The sequence below is a fragment of the Nipponia nippon genome, unplaced genomic scaffold (assembly GCF_047370975.1).
Source record: "Nipponia nippon isolate SJK-2023a ecotype South Korea unplaced genomic scaffold, ASM4737097v1 scaffold_5, whole genome shotgun sequence".
NCBI lineage: Eukaryota > Metazoa > Chordata > Aves > Pelecaniformes > Threskiornithidae > Nipponia > Nipponia nippon.
In genome coordinates, this window is record NW_028262369.1 from 66,307,234 (window position 1) to 66,323,693 (window position 16,460).

General features: G+C 38.2%; 1 protein-coding gene across 3 annotated transcripts in view; it reads left to right on the plus strand.

The window, feature by feature from the left end:
- The window catches only part of MYO1B (myosin IB), a 114,702-nt gene that overhangs the window by 57,524 nt on the left and 40,718 nt on the right, over window positions 1–16,460 (plus strand). For all 3 annotated transcript variants that reach the window (XM_087732574.1, XM_087732575.1, XM_087732576.1), the window contains exons 7-13: window positions 2,563–2,626; window positions 11,152–11,250; window positions 11,640–11,743; window positions 12,576–12,723; window positions 13,406–13,524; window positions 14,305–14,391; window positions 14,714–14,779. In XM_087732574.1, the coding sequence (XP_087588700.1) occupies window positions 2,563–2,626; window positions 11,152–11,250; window positions 11,640–11,743; window positions 12,576–12,723; window positions 13,406–13,524; window positions 14,305–14,391; window positions 14,714–14,779 (687 nt within the window). The remainder of the gene's footprint in view (window positions 1–2,562; window positions 2,627–11,151; window positions 11,251–11,639; window positions 11,744–12,575; window positions 12,724–13,405; window positions 13,525–14,304; window positions 14,392–14,713; window positions 14,780–16,460) is intronic.

The following is a 16,460-nucleotide window of genomic DNA, read 5'->3' on the forward strand; positions in this document are numbered from 1 at the left end:
ATGTTGTTGGCTGTTTCTCTTTTACCTTGTCTCGGCCATCAAGGCATCTGTAAGGAGGGAATGGATAATTTGGAGCGAGAACTTTCTTCTTGTCCGAGGACCGTGATGTTTGGAGAAGGCAAATACCTTCAGTAGCAATCAATATTTCATTTTGTACATTCGAGCATGTTCTCCTTCCCCGATGTGTTAGTAGTGCATTATTAGCAGTCACCCCTGTTTTTAAAAGATGTTTCAGCTCCTTGTCAGAAATATTATTTTCTGATGTGGGCATAGAGTTCTATGGAGAATCAAAGTAGAGGTTAAAAAAAAAAAAAAAAATTAGGATGTGACAGTCTGTGACCGGATGCAAACATAATTACAGCGCAGATGGATTCTTTAATTTTCTGGCACTGGTGGCTTTAATGTCAGTGACCTTGTGCCTAGCAACTGGTCTGCTTAGTAAGTTGATCCTTCTGCGTGATCTCATTTTCCATCTATATGTATACTTTTTTTTTTTGTTAAAATTTCTACTTCGGGCTCTCATTTTCCCTGTATGATGTTTCAACCTGTGTTTACAACTTTAGTTTTAATATAAACATTTGTAATGTTACTTTTTTGCTTGTATCCTTTATAATCAACTGATTGAATTTGGGGGTTTTTAGCGTGTAACAGAATGTGAAATTATAGGCATTGACAATTGCCAACAAAAAAAAAAAAAGTTGAAACTAGAGTTGGGAGATTCAGAAGTGTGAGTATTCATCATAGTTTCTCCTGCTAAAATCAGAAGACTGAATGCAACTTTGTAATTTGCTCACTTGTGTGCAGAAGAGTAATATAGAGTGAAATAGACAACAGAAGACAAATTCACACACTGGAAAAATGGTGTGTTGCAAGTAAAAGCACATGGATAAAAGCCTTGCAATATGGTGACACTTCTCATTCTCAGGGGTTGATGATATTGCTTCCACACAGCTACGAATGCTCCTTCTACAGCTGTCATTGCCCCTGCTTGTGAACAGAGCAAAGGGTCTTCATCGCAGGCCTTGCAGGCTCCACAAATGTCCATGCAAGCAAGGTCAGGGTCAAAATTTGAGGCGCTGTAGAAAATTTTTTTTTGTTTTATAGAAAGGGTAGAAAAACTGCAGCTGTCAGAGATGATGGACTACAGAAAGGAGGAGGAGACAGCGAAGAGAAGAGGTGCCATTTGCAAACAGAAGTCTTTCCAGGACAAAGTGCAACCAACTAGTATTTTGCCTTTCAAGTCCTTGCTTATAAACACAAAGCTAAAAACACTTTTGGAAACATCCAGCTGGCCCAGTCCTTGGGAAATTAAAATTTAATTATCTGTTTTATTTCTTTATCTCAGAAATTTGAATCAGCTCAAAATTAACTTCAAACAAGAAAGTACAAGTACTGTCCTGTCTCGCCTGCCTCAGCTGCTAACAAGGAGAAGAATAGAGCTTAAGTAGAGTCAAGCCAATCTTGACAAAATACCCAGTAAATTAGAAAATATCTTTGAGGGAGTCAATGTAAAGTGCTTGGGTTTTATGTTCTATAATTAAAATCAAGAGAAAAAAAAAAGAAACGTCTTCCTAAATGCAGTGAACAAGGAAGTATAAACACCAGGATTCTCTTCTCAATAGGTTATTTTTGTCCCCTGTTAAGTAAGCACCAGAGGGTGGTGAGATCATTTCTGTGTGTGGCTTGTGGAATTTGGTTGAATTACTACCAGCAGTTTTCATCTTTTTAAACTTCCTTGCCAGTGTGAGCTGTGCTCCTTTTGCCTTTTCTGCACAGTACGGGTCTGTCCATTTTGTCACTGTTAAACGTAACTGTTAGTACATTAAACACTTGTCATATAAATTAAAATGATGCAAAGACCAGAGTGATCTTCTGCGATGTGGAAAAGTCAAACAGAAGTCAAGGAAACACACTGCGCTCGTACAGCTAAAAATGAAATCGCTTTTGCGGTGACAGTCTGTTAATTGTTGCCTCTGGTCTCCTGAGTTACGAGGCAAAGAGTTCAGTGGGAAAAATCCATCACTTTTACAAGGCAGGCACACGCTTAGGGACAGACACCCCATGATTACTAACAGTAATCGTTGCCAGCCAGTCCTTCAAGCCAAACTGAGAGACTATCCTTCAACTGCCTTGATTCACGCTCCGAGAAGGTTTTACACTGAGAAAGTAAGTCTGCAGGGAAGATAATTTCTTCCTGCATTCTTCCGTTAATAAGCATGGTAATACCCACATGGCCACAAGTATTGTTTGGTGTTCTTGGTGTTCTGGTGAAAGTTTGTATAATGTGCTTTTTCTTTATATAACCTTAGAAACTGAGCAAATTACTGGGTTGCATTACAAACCTGATTAAAGCTGTTGTCATGAAAATCTCTGGCTGTGATAATGCAATTGTCTTAGAAGCTTTGAATCATTTTCTGTTTTTCAGAATTTCACGGAGTGTACAGGAGGTTGCCAGATTGCTCTTTTAGCCTGTAAACATGACCAACTAACTCTTAAAAAAAAATGTCTTGAGCAGTTTTTCTTAAACAAAACTTACAGTCTTAAAACATGTTGCTTTCACAGGGAAAGTACATGGATATTGAGTTTGATTTCAAGGGTGACCCACTTGGAGGAGTTATAAGCAACTGTGAGTATTACTCTTCGTATCAGCATATTAACAGCTTGAAATGTTTTGTTCAAAACGGAAGGTGGTTAAATTATTGAAAAGTTCAGCTGCATTTGTCTAATTGAATCTCTCTCCATTATGTGATAAATTCTGCTTTTTAATTTTATTGTTGTTTTGGTGCTGAGTAGTGTACCTTAGAGTAAGTGAAAACAGACTTGAAGAAGTAAGCATGAATAAAGAATGTACTGTATTGTTTAAAGGTGCTGAGTAACGTGCATGGGTTCATATATTGTCTCTGAAGCTGGTAGCAGATGGATAAGGGTATCTGAGGGTCTTTTTATACTTGAATCCCTGGGATCAGTTGTGTTATTTGATTTGATGGGTCATGTGTTTGTGGTAGATTATGTCTGAGATATGCTGTTTTTGTAAAAAAAAGTATGCTGGAGAACACCATGAGGTGGGTGTGTTTATTTGGAATCAAAGTGTTCTGTACTAATTTGAACACACCTCACAGTGTAGGAAAAGGCTTATCGTGAGAGAGGATGAACAGCTGTTGAGTTTCAGGAGGGAAACGTGGTCTCACAGGTTGTTACTTGACGTGAGGGTGCTGCTACGAAATCTATAGAAATTCAGAAATTTTAACCAGCTCTCTGTTGGGAAGAAAGAGGCTGGGAACTGAATGCGAGCCCAGGATGTTTTGACTTGCTTTCCTTTCAAGAGTTTAAATGCAGCTTTTAAAAGAAATTGCTCTTCTGTGCTATATAAAGCTATGTTTGTTTTTCTTATTTTTGAAAAGGGATGGAGGAGAGCGGTGAGTGACTATAGTAGGTGTCACTGACCTAGCCTTGACCTCTCTTCCCACTCAGCCAAATTCATCTCGGTTTCTAAAGACTGACTTTTGACTCCGTTGGCATTTTACTGGTTGTGAAATAATGAGAATCATCCAAGGGGTACTGAACTCTCCATATATAATACAAAGATTTTTAAACCTTTTGAAGAATTTTATGCATAAATATAGGTTTTGTTTTTTTTTCATAGGTCAAACATTTTTTTTCTGGACCAGGTCACCTTTTGGCACTGTGCCTGAAAGAGCATGATTTTTGGGACAGAGTACATCTTGAAACTCAAAGCAGTCACTGTTTAAGTGTTTACGGCTATCTAACAACTTTGACATTTGGCAGTCAATGAAATTAGAGGCCAAACATACTCAGTGTATTCATCAATAATTGAATGTGAACAAAAAGGTTCTGGCAGGCTAGCTGTGTTGTTTGTTTCTTTTTATTTCACATTCAAAATAGGTACATAAAAATGAACACTCCTTTGTAGAGTGGCCATTCAACAGTTTGTCTTTGAAAGTACTGCACTGAGTCATCTCATTAAAATATTGTGTCATATCAAAAGGCGATTCAAATAGTTATGCTATAGTTTATCTGCCTTACAAATCTTTGCATGTTGTAATTATTACATGTAATTATGATGTGATGATATATGTAATCAAGGGCAGATGTATTTTTAAAGCTTCCTAAAAAATGCCTATTTTAGGCATTCTCCCTGTCTTCTCACATTTAATAAATATCTAATAGCAAGAAGATGAATTTAAATTTAAAAATAAAGGCCTTATGTGTAAGCCCTGTTGTGGAAAAGATGTTACTTGTTGAATTATGAAACACCCCATACTTGACAGGATATGTCACAGGTAAATACTGAATTCTTGGAGCTGCGTGTTAATGTATCTCATCTTTGATTTAATGTTTGCAAAATCTGATCGTCCATCCATCTCTTTTTAAAAGAGAGTTTGAATTCTGTAGAGTTTTAGAGCAAGTTTGTTGTCCTGCCTCAGATCTTTTCCACATGACTCCAGCATTGCATTAGAACAGAAATGTTTCTGTTGTGAGGTATCACCATTCTGGAGGTATCGGGGGCTTAAATTCTTTTACACCACTTACAGTTTACTCTGGTTTTAGTCAAATTTAGGATTTGCCTTCTTAATTCATCAAGTAGGAAGTCAAGTAGTGCTGAAGTTTCCTATCCTTAAAAGGGAAAGTATGATTAGTTTGGTCATAAATATTCTTCGCTTTCTGACCATCTGTTGGTTCGGTGTTAACATGATGTGAAGATGATATCATAATATTTTGATTAAGCTTTAATAGTTGTATGTGATGAGCTTGATTTCCAAACATCAGTGAAGTTAGTGGGCTTTTTGGATCGTAGCCTATGTCACCAAGCTGTATTTCATGCTGTGAGTGGCTGGAAGCAGACATGGTGAACATCTAGTTTATTTTGGTGGCAAGAAGGGTAATGAAGATAAGCTACTAATTTTATCAGACTGGTAAAGATAGGCAGAGACCCATTAACCTAAAAGGTCTTGTTTGAAATGGTCTGGTCTGTCCTATTCTGAAATGCTGTGAAGCTCTGTGAAAAGCTAGTCAATCTGCCCGTGACCCTTCATGTAGCGGCTGATGGCTATTGTGATCTTCCCTTGGGCCATTCTCCTGGTGCCCTTCAGTGACCCCTTACTTCTTAATGACAGGGGTTCGCCTACAAGTGAACCTTTCACGGGATGGAGCTAGAGGGTAAAATTATCATGACAATGCATACTGCATGTTTGTCCTGTCCAGTTTGCAGTTTATGGGCTTTAGCAGGAGCTGATAGATCTGAAATGTCTAATGTGCCGTAAACGGAAGGGTAAATCTTTTAAGTAAAATTAGAATGGAAATAATAAAACGGAAGGGATTGTGATGAAAGAGATTTGTAACATCTATTAAGTCAGAACTGGTACGTTCCCAAACTGAAAATAATTTTATGTTCGAACAGTGTAACATACTTATAGACTTATTACATGTACATTATATGGCTTCTGAGTGCACTGATTTGTAAGGCATTTTGACATATTGCTGTGTCATGGTGTACAGTCATAAAAAGAAACTGAGAGTGCAAAATTTGAGATGAACAGGATTTATGCAATCTTTATTACTTCAGTCAGGAATTTTTTCCCCTTAGAATACAAAAGAAAAATTATTTCAGGTAGCATGTGTTGTACTTGTTTGGTCCAATGTCGGCAGCAACTGAGGCATGGGGGGGGGTGAGCAGGAAAGTGAAGAAGGCTGAGTAAGCTGAGGTATGTGGTAAGCCTGAGTCTTTGAATCCTCCCTTTTGGTTAGTTTTCTGTGAAGGTCCCACCTTGTTTTCCTAACAGGTGGGAGATGCTGGAATCTGTGTAAGGTGAGGTGCACAGCCCTAGTACTAGCTAACAGCCAGCCCACCATTCACGGGCTGACCTGTTTCACGTGCATGGGGTTAGGAAGCCCAAATTACTCTTGTGAGCTCTCTTGAACACTAAACCCTTGCTGTATTGTCGTAAATATCCCATTGGGGTTTTGTAACAAACATCAGTCCCTGCTTAAAGGTATGCTGCTGCTCTAAAACGCATTTACAAACAGGTAAACTGCATTTACATTTTCTCTCACTGAATTGAGTATGAGGTGTATCTGCTCTTTCTGTCCTCCCACGGGATGTTGACGGTTGCTGCTGTTGCAGTGATGGCTCTTGTTAGTGCTTATGTGCTCAGAGGTTTTTTTCCAAAGCGCTTGTGAAGAAAGGCAGTTGGAGTGTTGGGTAAGTAACTTGCTTTCACCTGAGTGTAGTACTGTGGAAATACATTACAGAAACCATCAATGCTGTTCTTAATTTTCAATTTATTATACCTACCATGTTAGTGGGGATGGGAGCAGAAGAAAGGAGAATAGTAGTTTCTTTTCCACCTGTAATTACAGAATAAAATATATTTTATGTAAAAATGGGTACATTTGTTTTCAAAGTAATAGGTGCTAATTGCAATTGCTCGTACAGCTTTAAAATATGACACTCTATCCACAGATGCGCTGTCTGTTTTGTACTCAAGGCGATGTTTGTGTGCACACTTGGTTCATTAGTTTTGTCACCGGTTTTGTGTACACTTAATTTTATGGTTGAAATAATTTTGCATGGTACGGTCTGAAATGTTTCACACTTGCGGTTGTTTAGACCTTTTCAAAAGCAGGGATCTCGTGATATCTTTCCCAGAATATTTGTAAGTCTTAATTTTTCACATTTCATCTGGGATTTCCTGCTCAAAGTTACCTAACTTTTTAGCTTTAGGTGATCTTTCCTAATCTGCCTAAGCCCTTCAGTGATTTAATGATTAGCTAGAAGATAACAGTGGTGCAGGTGAAGTACAGCATAAGTAATGCCTGCTTTTGAAAAGCCATTTTTAACCAGCAGAGTGTACTTAAAGTCCAAATAACACGTGACTAAGAAAGGGCCCTGTTTTGCCATTTTTCCACCAACAACATGAAAGAAACCTATGATGCTTATCTAAAGCAACAACTTTAAGTTCGCAAAGTGATAGTGATAACTTCACAACTTATTTTTCTTTACAGCTTGTTTGTTCATTTTAAAAGACAAAAGTAATTACCCACTTACTGAGAAACCCAGCAACTCAGGCTGTTGATTTTAGTTATGTGATTGCTATTAGTAATCTCTTTTGCTCAGGGAAATATGATACAAATTTTACAACTAGACATTTTGGAAAGAGATACTCATTCTTGTTAATTTTTTTTTTTAAATCTTAACTTGTTCCAACATCTCCCTTGGTGTTTCAGTTAGCACAGTTGCCACCTTTTAGGCAATTGTCTTGCCTGAATTAGGAAGTGTTGAAAAAAAAAAAAAAACCAACCAGCCAGCCAACCAACACCAAACAATGCTGAACATTTTGATTAGCTCATTTTTAAACTTCACGTATCACTTGAGTAATCAGGATTTAAGACTCTTAAAATTGTGCAATCATTTTTTTTTCACTGCACATACTGCCCAGAGAGTAGGTTTTGTTTGATACAATTATGGATGATTTCATTCAAGAGAACATTATTATAAACTTGGTGGGAATAATGTGAAAAAGTTCCTGAGAAAGCACTACTGTATTTTCTTTTTAATCAGTGACATTTTTTGATGACAGCCGAAGAATCAAGGTAGGGAAACAGAAAACATAATTTAACATAATGTGGGTGTAGAGATAAGCTTCCATGACTAGAAAATGTTCTGTAACTTTGACTGAATAGCTAAAAAGGTCCTTGGTCATGGCTGGCTGAAGAGAATATGACTAAAACAAACTTTTTCTGCATTATTCAGAATGTGCGAAGGTAGTGTTGGTTTTGTCTGTAGTGTTTACTTATTCCTCTCTTGAATGTTGATTCAATCTCTAGTATGTTTAGAGAAATACAAATATCCTAAAATTTTCTGCATCAGTCAAGTTCATGGGTCAAGTAACTGAAAAGAAATCATGTAAATTTGTACATTAGAGTTTCCAGAGGTAATCAGCGTCAATTTCTTTTTTTTCTTTCATGTTGAGTTCAGTCGAGTGGTTTAGCAGGATGTGTACACAGATCTCTTGCATTCAAACCAGTGCCATCTAGGAATAACAAATAATCTTCAGAACCTGAGGGGTGTAGCTGGATTGAGTCGTCTGAATCAATGGATATTCAAACAGTATGATTTAAGAAGTATTTCCAAATTGGACCTTTCCAAAGCAATTTAATTTTTACAGTTGCTTTGATACACACAACACATTAAATGTTTCAGTTCAAGCAGAAGCAGTGTTAGTGCAGAATCCATAAATACGCCATATGTGGTTCTGTATGTTTTCTCTAGATAATTCTGCATAGTGCCTATACATAATTTATATAGAATATATAATAAAATGTAATATGTATAGAGTTTGGGAGTTTTTGCTTGTGTGTGTTTTCATATAGATAAGCGCTATCTGTCCACACATGCCACTGTAAACAGAATTGCCAAGTGGGTGCATGCAGAAATCTGATGTGCATCTTTGTGTCTTCTCTTTTAACTGTTCAATCCACAGAATTTGTAATCATGTGAGAGTTAACACAAAAGTTACTCGTTGTGCAGTAGTTGCTTTAAGGAAAATATATTTGGTTGATTTATTAAAATGCTAATTAGGGCAAACAAAGGGAAGAAGTTTTCTTAAGAGTAGGGCAGATGGTCTGGATCTTTTCTACCAGTCTGATTGCAGTCTGCAGAGAATGAATACAGCTTTAAAAAGAGTTGCTAACAGCTGCTTTGCTAAGGTAAATACCTGATTTTCTGTCAGTAAGTGCTTTCTGGAGCCTTTTTCCTCAATTATGAAGGCTGACAGAATATGGAGTATTGGGACTTTGGAAAGCTGACTGCTAATTAGTTAACCTCCTTGCTTCTAAAAACATAAATAAGATGAACTGTGGTGAAAAATCCAAGACGGTTATCCTTCTAACATAACTCATTTGACATATGCTCAAGACGCTGTTTGTTAATTCTGCTGAAGGCATGCATGTAATTAAAAGAAGGTTTACATGTAATATTTTGCCAGGATACGTAGCTGAGCTTTTATGACAGCATTTGACTAAATTTATATATAGAATGTTTTTAAACCCAAATAAGCCAAACCGCTTCACAAACTGCATTACTTCTACATCCTTTGAAAATACAGCTGTTTCCTGAAGTGTGTGTAGCCACCGCGGGAGCTGAAGTTGTTTGTTTCTTTGAGATTAAATTTGGCTGCGATCTGTTCCAACGCTTCACTGGAGAACCTTCACAGCCAGCATGACTCTGAAATGCCGGGCACTCATCTTGCCTTTCTCAGCCCAAGTATTAACACTTGGATGGTGGACCAGCCTCTCCCTTTCAGTTATGAATTAAAAACTAGAGAGGATCAGGTATCTGATAGTTAGGCTAACTAACTGGATAGTTAGGATGAACCACAGCTCAAGGAGGGGAGCCCCAACCTTAGGTGAAGTCAGAGGTATTGAGGTTGTACACTAGGCTGCTGGTGAGAACTACATCTCCTGATCTGTGCCTTTCCAACATAGCATCAACCATCAGATGTTAGTCATCTGTGATTTAAAAAAAAAAAAAAAGAAAAGAAAAAAAAAAAAGAAAAGGAAAAAAAAAAAAGGTACGAACAAAATGGAAAAAGCAGAAGTGGAAATCTGTAACCAGGGCAGAGACTCCCTCTCGGGCTAAGCCCTGGCATGCCAGAAAGCCGGCGGAGCCTGGGGGCTGCAGCCTGGCACGGAGACATCCGCTCCCCAGCTGCTCCTCCGTGGCGGGGCTGGAGGGGGGTTTGCAGCACAAAGGTGGCTGCACTGAGCGCCGTCTCTAACTTTCCGGATTGCTAAGACTAAACAGGCTCAGTTTCAGCAGAAATGGAAGTCTGAGGAAAGGTATGGTAGAATACCCGTTGGATATTATAGTAGCCAGGCAGGGGAAGTGTTTAGCAACCCCACATGCCCTTAAATGAATTGGTGTTCCCTGCGTTTCACCTTTGTGAAACCTCATCTCAACTTTGTGGCAGCTCTTCTGAAGAGTCACATCCAAGCTGGGGCAATTTCCCTTTTGGGGCTTTCTTCTTGCATGGGCACAGCTTAGAGAGAACTTAACCCCAGTCAGAGAGCGCTGTGGTGGGTAGGTAGTGGTGGGTGCATGGGGGAACTCCTTTGCTGTGCACTTGGAATGAGGCACTGAATGTCTTCGTGTCGCTGAATATATGTAGCTTAAGAGAAGCTGTATACTGGGAACTGTGGGTTCGCTATCTGGAAAAATGGTGTGGAGCCCTCATGTGCCAGTAATAAAAGGAGGAAAAACTTTTTTTTTGTACAAAAACAGCGAGTAACACAGATACCTGTCCAGAGGTTTTCTTATCGCATCCCTCTCTTGTTGCGCTGGGGACCACAGCCTTTCAGTGCAGTACAGGCTGAACAACCTTTCTATTGTCACCTCCATGGTAAATGTGATGTAGAGTCTGAAGTGTTTGCAATGTGTTACAAGTTAGTCTGCTTCTGCTGTCTGCCTGGATTCCTACCTTTATTGGTAAGGCTTAGAAATGTGCCCGTCACTAACGGCGGTGGACGAAGTAATCTTCTTGTCAAACTACTCAATCAGTGCAGTGATGCTTTTCAAAGTGCTGCTTTTCCATTTCACTTTAAGTGTCTTATGGTGGAGCTTCTGTCAGTTCCATTGGGAATTATTTCATAGTCTGATGCACCTGAGGATCACAAAGTGCTACGTGATTATTCAGTTTAAAATCTTTCTTTATTTGGCTTTCCCCTTTCATTTACCTATCTTTCATGTGCTTAGCCTGCTAACATTTCAGTTCTTTTCAAACCTTCACCCATACGGTCATTCTCACCAAATCTTGATTTTGTGGTGGTAACGTAAATCGATTGACATCGTTTGAGCACAGTGCCTCCCTGACCCGAGTTTTCTTTGCAGCTCATAGACTGCAGCATTTAGAAGTGTACTGGGCTTACAGCTTGCTCAAATAACTTCTTTGAGAAATATGTACTAATTTCATAAATTGTGATAAGGTTTGTGCCTATGATTTATCATCTTCTAATTTGCTGCTGATGATATAAAGCAATGAAGTAGAAAACAGTGGGGGATTATATTCATATTAAGGGGTTTTGCTCTAACAATCTCTCCCTGACCTGTGAGATTTTGTTTGTTTGTTTGTTTAGATCTGCTAGAGAAGTCTCGTGTTGTTAAGCAGCCAAGAGGTGAAAGAAACTTTCACATTTTCTATCAGATACTGTCTGGTGCATCAGAAGACTTCCTCTGTAAGTGTTGCCCTTGTGCCATTTTCAGATATGAGTCGTCTTTATATTTAATGTGCTGTTCCACGCACATCTTCCTTTGTGGGAAATGTGGGTTTGTTTTTTTTTAATTTCTCAAATTTTTCAAATTATTGGTGGTAGTGGCAATGGTAATACCTGAAGTAAATATATAGCTTGGTATTATCCAGATATCTGAGTCAGCATTGGCTTTGCAATATATTATAAACAAAGAAGAAAGTCTGCTCTTATTCAGAAGGCTTGTAATTAAAAGATCCTTAAAGAAAACCTAATCCTACTAATAATAACAACAGTTCTTGACAATACCGGTTCAGGGATAAAAGGGCTACTAACAAGAATGCTGTTACTCATGATATTTTTATTTGATTTATTAGGCAAACTCAAACTGGAGCGGGACTTCAGCAGATACAACTACCTGGGCCTTGATTCTGCCAAAGTGAATGGAGTGGATGATGCTGCAAACTTCAGAACAGTTAGGGTAAGATGTAACAGGGGCTGAGTGTAACCCCTGAAGGGGTCGACACTAATGCAGAGTTCTTATGCCCTTGGTCCCGCTGTTTGCTCTGGGCTGGGCTGGGAGGGACGTCTTTTCTGAATGCTCACACTCTTCATGCAAGTGTGTAGTGTGTTTGCACAGGGAAGCTTAGCTACAACTAGAAAATACAAAGAACCAAGTTTCTGGAGTATTCTAGTGGGAACACAAAAAAGACCGAAAAAAAGAAAAGGAAAGAAAAAAAAGGAAGAGGGGGAAGAAAAAAAAAAAGCCAAGACCCCTTGATCAGATCGTGGAAAAGGTTATATTGTATAGTTGCTTATTATGGCAATGACTGAGCTTCACGAACCGGGTGATGCTGACAAAGTCAAAAGAATAACAGGGTTGGGATGGTTCTCAAGATGACTTACCGTGATGTTTTTGCTTGATTATACTCAGGGACAAGAATAATACAGGACCCTGTTACCCAGTGTATGCAAATTTGGATTCTAAAAGTTACTGGCTTTTAGAGCAACAGAGTGGACTGAGAAGACAGCAGTATCTGTTCATTTGACTGTGAAAAATTGCGTTGGGTTATAAACTAAATTAAGTGGCTAAAAAGAAAGTACTGCATTTTAGAAACCCATAAACTGAATTAAATGCTAGAAGTGGCCTGGACTGACATGTCAGCTCAATTACTAGATCTTCTTTAACCTGTCTTTCATATTAAAAAACTTACTTATCTAATGCTAATACAGATAAATGGTGAATTTTGCAAGTATGATCTGTTTTAAATGTAGATTCTTTTATCTCATAATTTTATCTGTCCCCTTTCCAGAATGCAATGCAGATTGTTGGGTTTATGGATCATGAAACACAGTCTGTTTTTGAAGTGGTGGCAGCCGTTCTGAAATTGGGAAATATTGAATTTAAGCCTGAATCTCGTGTGAATGGCCTAGATGAAAGTAAAATCAAAGATAAAAACGGTAAGATGAGATTAGTGATGGAAGGAAAAACACTAATTTGTCTGAAGTCATTCTTAATTTTGTAGTTTCTGTAGACATACAATATCCTTACAGATGGATTAAATGAGGTTGTTTCCAAAACTCACCCGCAGGCAAATATAGGTTGAATTCTGTGCTATTTCAATAGCTCTGTTTGAAATTCCAAAAATGATTATTTTCTTTTTTTCCACTTTATTAACACTTTCTTCTGAAATGTTAAATGGTGCTATGTGTTTCTGTAACTGCTTGGTTATTCTGCAATGGAGGCTTTTTGTTCTTCTGTAGTAGGGCATCTCAGCCTGTAATGTCAGATTCATTTGGTCATGTTTTTGCATCTGATACATTTTTAAAGTTCATGTATTTTCATTTGAAAGTTTTTCATCATGAAAAGTAGTCCGTGATAAATGGAAGAAAAGTTTCTTCACAGAAATAACCAGATAGAAAGTGCTTTCAAAACCAATAATTTGGTTTCCTCATGCTGTGCATGTTTTTAAAAACTTTGCTTGGCAGGGTAAGGGAGGGAGAGTGTGGATGGGGACCACTTCTGTTGAAGAAAACCTGTTTTGGGGAAATACTGAACTACTTAAAAGCTAATAGTTTTGGGGAAGAAAAAGCAACGATACGAAAGGGTTTATTATATTTACACTCTGCTTTTTCACGCTAGAACTCAAGGAAATCTGTGAGTTGACAGGTATAGATCAGTCTGTATTGGAAAGAGCTTTCAGCTTCCGGACGGTTGAAGCCAAGCAAGAGAAAGTTTCAACAACACTAAATGTGGCTCAGGTAAAAAGAGGTCCTAATTCTAAAGGAAAGAATCGTTTTAAATGGCAATTTATTCTACTTTACTAAACCATAACTGCCCAAATAAAAAGTACAACTAATAGGCTGTACTGAATAAAATGTATCACTGGCATAAGTGTGCTTTTATTTCAGCAGTTTTTAAGTGTTCAAATATACTGGATGTTTTGTTTTTATGTGTGAATTACCTCAAAAAGATGAGGTATAGGAAAATGTTGCAGGGAATGAAAAAATGAAACAGTTCTGCACAAAACGTATGTTGAAAGTATTGTGGCAGGCTGTTTTCATTTAGAGCAACTGGTGTAATTTCATGTGAGTTGTACGCCCTGGGCTGCTGAAAAACTTTTGCTGCCAGTGTAATGCTGCAGAGCCAGTGTGATTGCCACCTGTGTCTCATCAGCTCGGGCTAGCAGGAATGTTGTTTCCCTAACTGCAGCTGCTCCAGTCCCTTTGCCTTAGGATTAGGATGGGGGATGTGAGTCTTTAGAGGATATCCGGATGAGCGGGAAGGGAGTCGAAGTGCCCTGACTGTGGCTGCTGTTCCAGCCAGCCCACAGCCAGGAAGGCAGAGGGGTGCACCAGCAAGCCACCGATGCTGCCAAAGTGTCCTGGCCCCCCGGTCTGGCTCCAGTGCCTGCTTGGGCAGAGGCACTGCTGCCTGAGCCATTCTCACTCTGTTCATAGCACCTTTAAGATACGTCAGTAACATAAAAAGTTTGGGATTAGCCCAGCATTTATAACATTTTTCTTCTTTCTTCTGTTTAGGCTTATTATGCCCGTGATGCTCTAGCTAAGAATTTATACAGTCGACTGTTCTCTTGGCTTGTTACCAGAATCAATGAGAGCATTAAGGTATTGTTGTGCCTGTAAAAAAATCAATAGAAATCCTTTAAATTTAAGTGGACAGTAAAACTGTATTTGTCGATTTCATTTTTCCTGGTTGTACACTGTTACACATGGTACAAGTGGATAACTGTATCACAGCTCAACAAATTGCTGTCTGCTCTGTTTTTAAGCTTATGAAAATATTCACATTAAGCATATTTTGGGAAACCATACTTAACATTTTAGTTACAGAATTTGACAGCCTACTTATGAGATACATTAGTTTTATTGATTCCCAAGTATGAAATGTACAGATGATGGACTCAATGTTTAATTTTTCTTTTGTAAGGCACAGACAAAAGTGAGAAAGAAGGTAATGGGGGTGCTGGACATCTATGGCTTTGAAATTTTTGAGGTAAGACCTTTATAATAGTAAACATTTAATGTGAGAGCTGTTACTAAAGCTTAATACAGTAGTTCATGAATTTGTAATCAGAATACATGTAATTTGAATCGTGTGTCATTCCTGACAAAAAAACACTAGAAAAGTAAGCCAAAGAGAGATGTCTTAGCATGTCTGGCAATTGAAACAAAAATTTATGAAAGCCAAACTTACGTTTTTACACCATAGGTAATAAATATTTATGATGGGTAAACTAAGTATATTTTGTTGTGACATATGTTCTGAGCATAAGAGAAACTCTGGCAGTGTCATTTCTGCCCTGAGGCATTTTGTGGATGTCTTTGAACAAGCTCTGTATCCTTTAAAAAACACAACAAAAACTATACATTTTTTTTCCTGTCAAAATTAAACAAGGAATTATATTCCATTTATCTCGATTCACTTAAATAAATAATTCTGTACCAATTCCTAGCTAATGATCTGTGGCTCACTGCTGTTTGCTTATGATAGTATTTTTAGACTGGTGGTATTTTGAAACAAAAACAATCAACGAGGAGTTTTTAATTGGCTTAGAGAACACCAGGGAGAGGGAGTTTTTCTAAATGTTATTCTGACAGTTTATTTTAAGAGATTTATAGATCTTGGTTGGAATCTGTATAGTGTTTAAACTAGAAACTCAATTGGGGAGAAAAATCAGTAGAAAACATGCAATCCTTACCCACTTCCCTACATCTCTCTTGAAAATCCAGGGCGTGTGTTTAAACTGTGAAGGTGGGAATAATCCAGAAAAGAGTAATTATGCATGGGAGGGTGCTCTAAGTTTTATTTCAGAAGCATAACATCAAAGTATGTGCACATCAAAATACCTCTGTGAAGAGGAAAAACAAAGCTGACACTTGCTTCAAGGGTTTACTAAGCTAGGTTGTATTGTTTGCATTAAATATAGGAGCATATTTATGAAAATACATTGCAAGCGGTCAGGGGGCTGAACGGAGATCTCGGTTGCCGTATCTCTTGGAGCTGGTCCTTGGTGTACCTTTAGAAGGCTGGACACTGGAATGGTACTGCTGGCATCTTCAGGCAGGACTCTTGTTTCCACTAGCTCTTTCTTTTATGTTTGATTAAGGATAAACATGTAGGGTGAGGTGGGAGACAGAAGCTTGTACTAGCGCACAAGCCAACTGAGTAATTGTGTTTGTGGGATGGTGTTCCAGAGACAAGGTTGCTTCTTGCATGGAATTTCCTTTTTTTGTAGGAGTTCAACATCTTAGAAGCTCATAAGTAAGTAGTTGAGTACAGGAGATGTAGTTTTGCAGAAAAAAAAACCCCAACCAAGGCTCTTTTCACTTACTGTTCATACTGAATTACAATGTAGCTTTCCCAATTCATACAAACTCAAAAGCTTTAAAATAATATGGGTAGTTATTGTTCTCTCCTTTAAATGCTGAGTATTGGTTCTACTGGAAAAGGTGGGAAACGTTTGCCTTGTGACTTGAGGATCAAATTCATCAATACATTCATACAAGATGGGACTCTTCCTCTCTTGAGTTAAGACCTGTGGTGAGAGCACCAGCCAAACAGCTTGGTTTAGTGTCACAGAAATAATGGAGTTATTTCTGAACATTCAAAATGCGAGTCAGGAAGTATGCCAGAAACATACATGATTTGTACTATACCATATTTTAATTTAAAG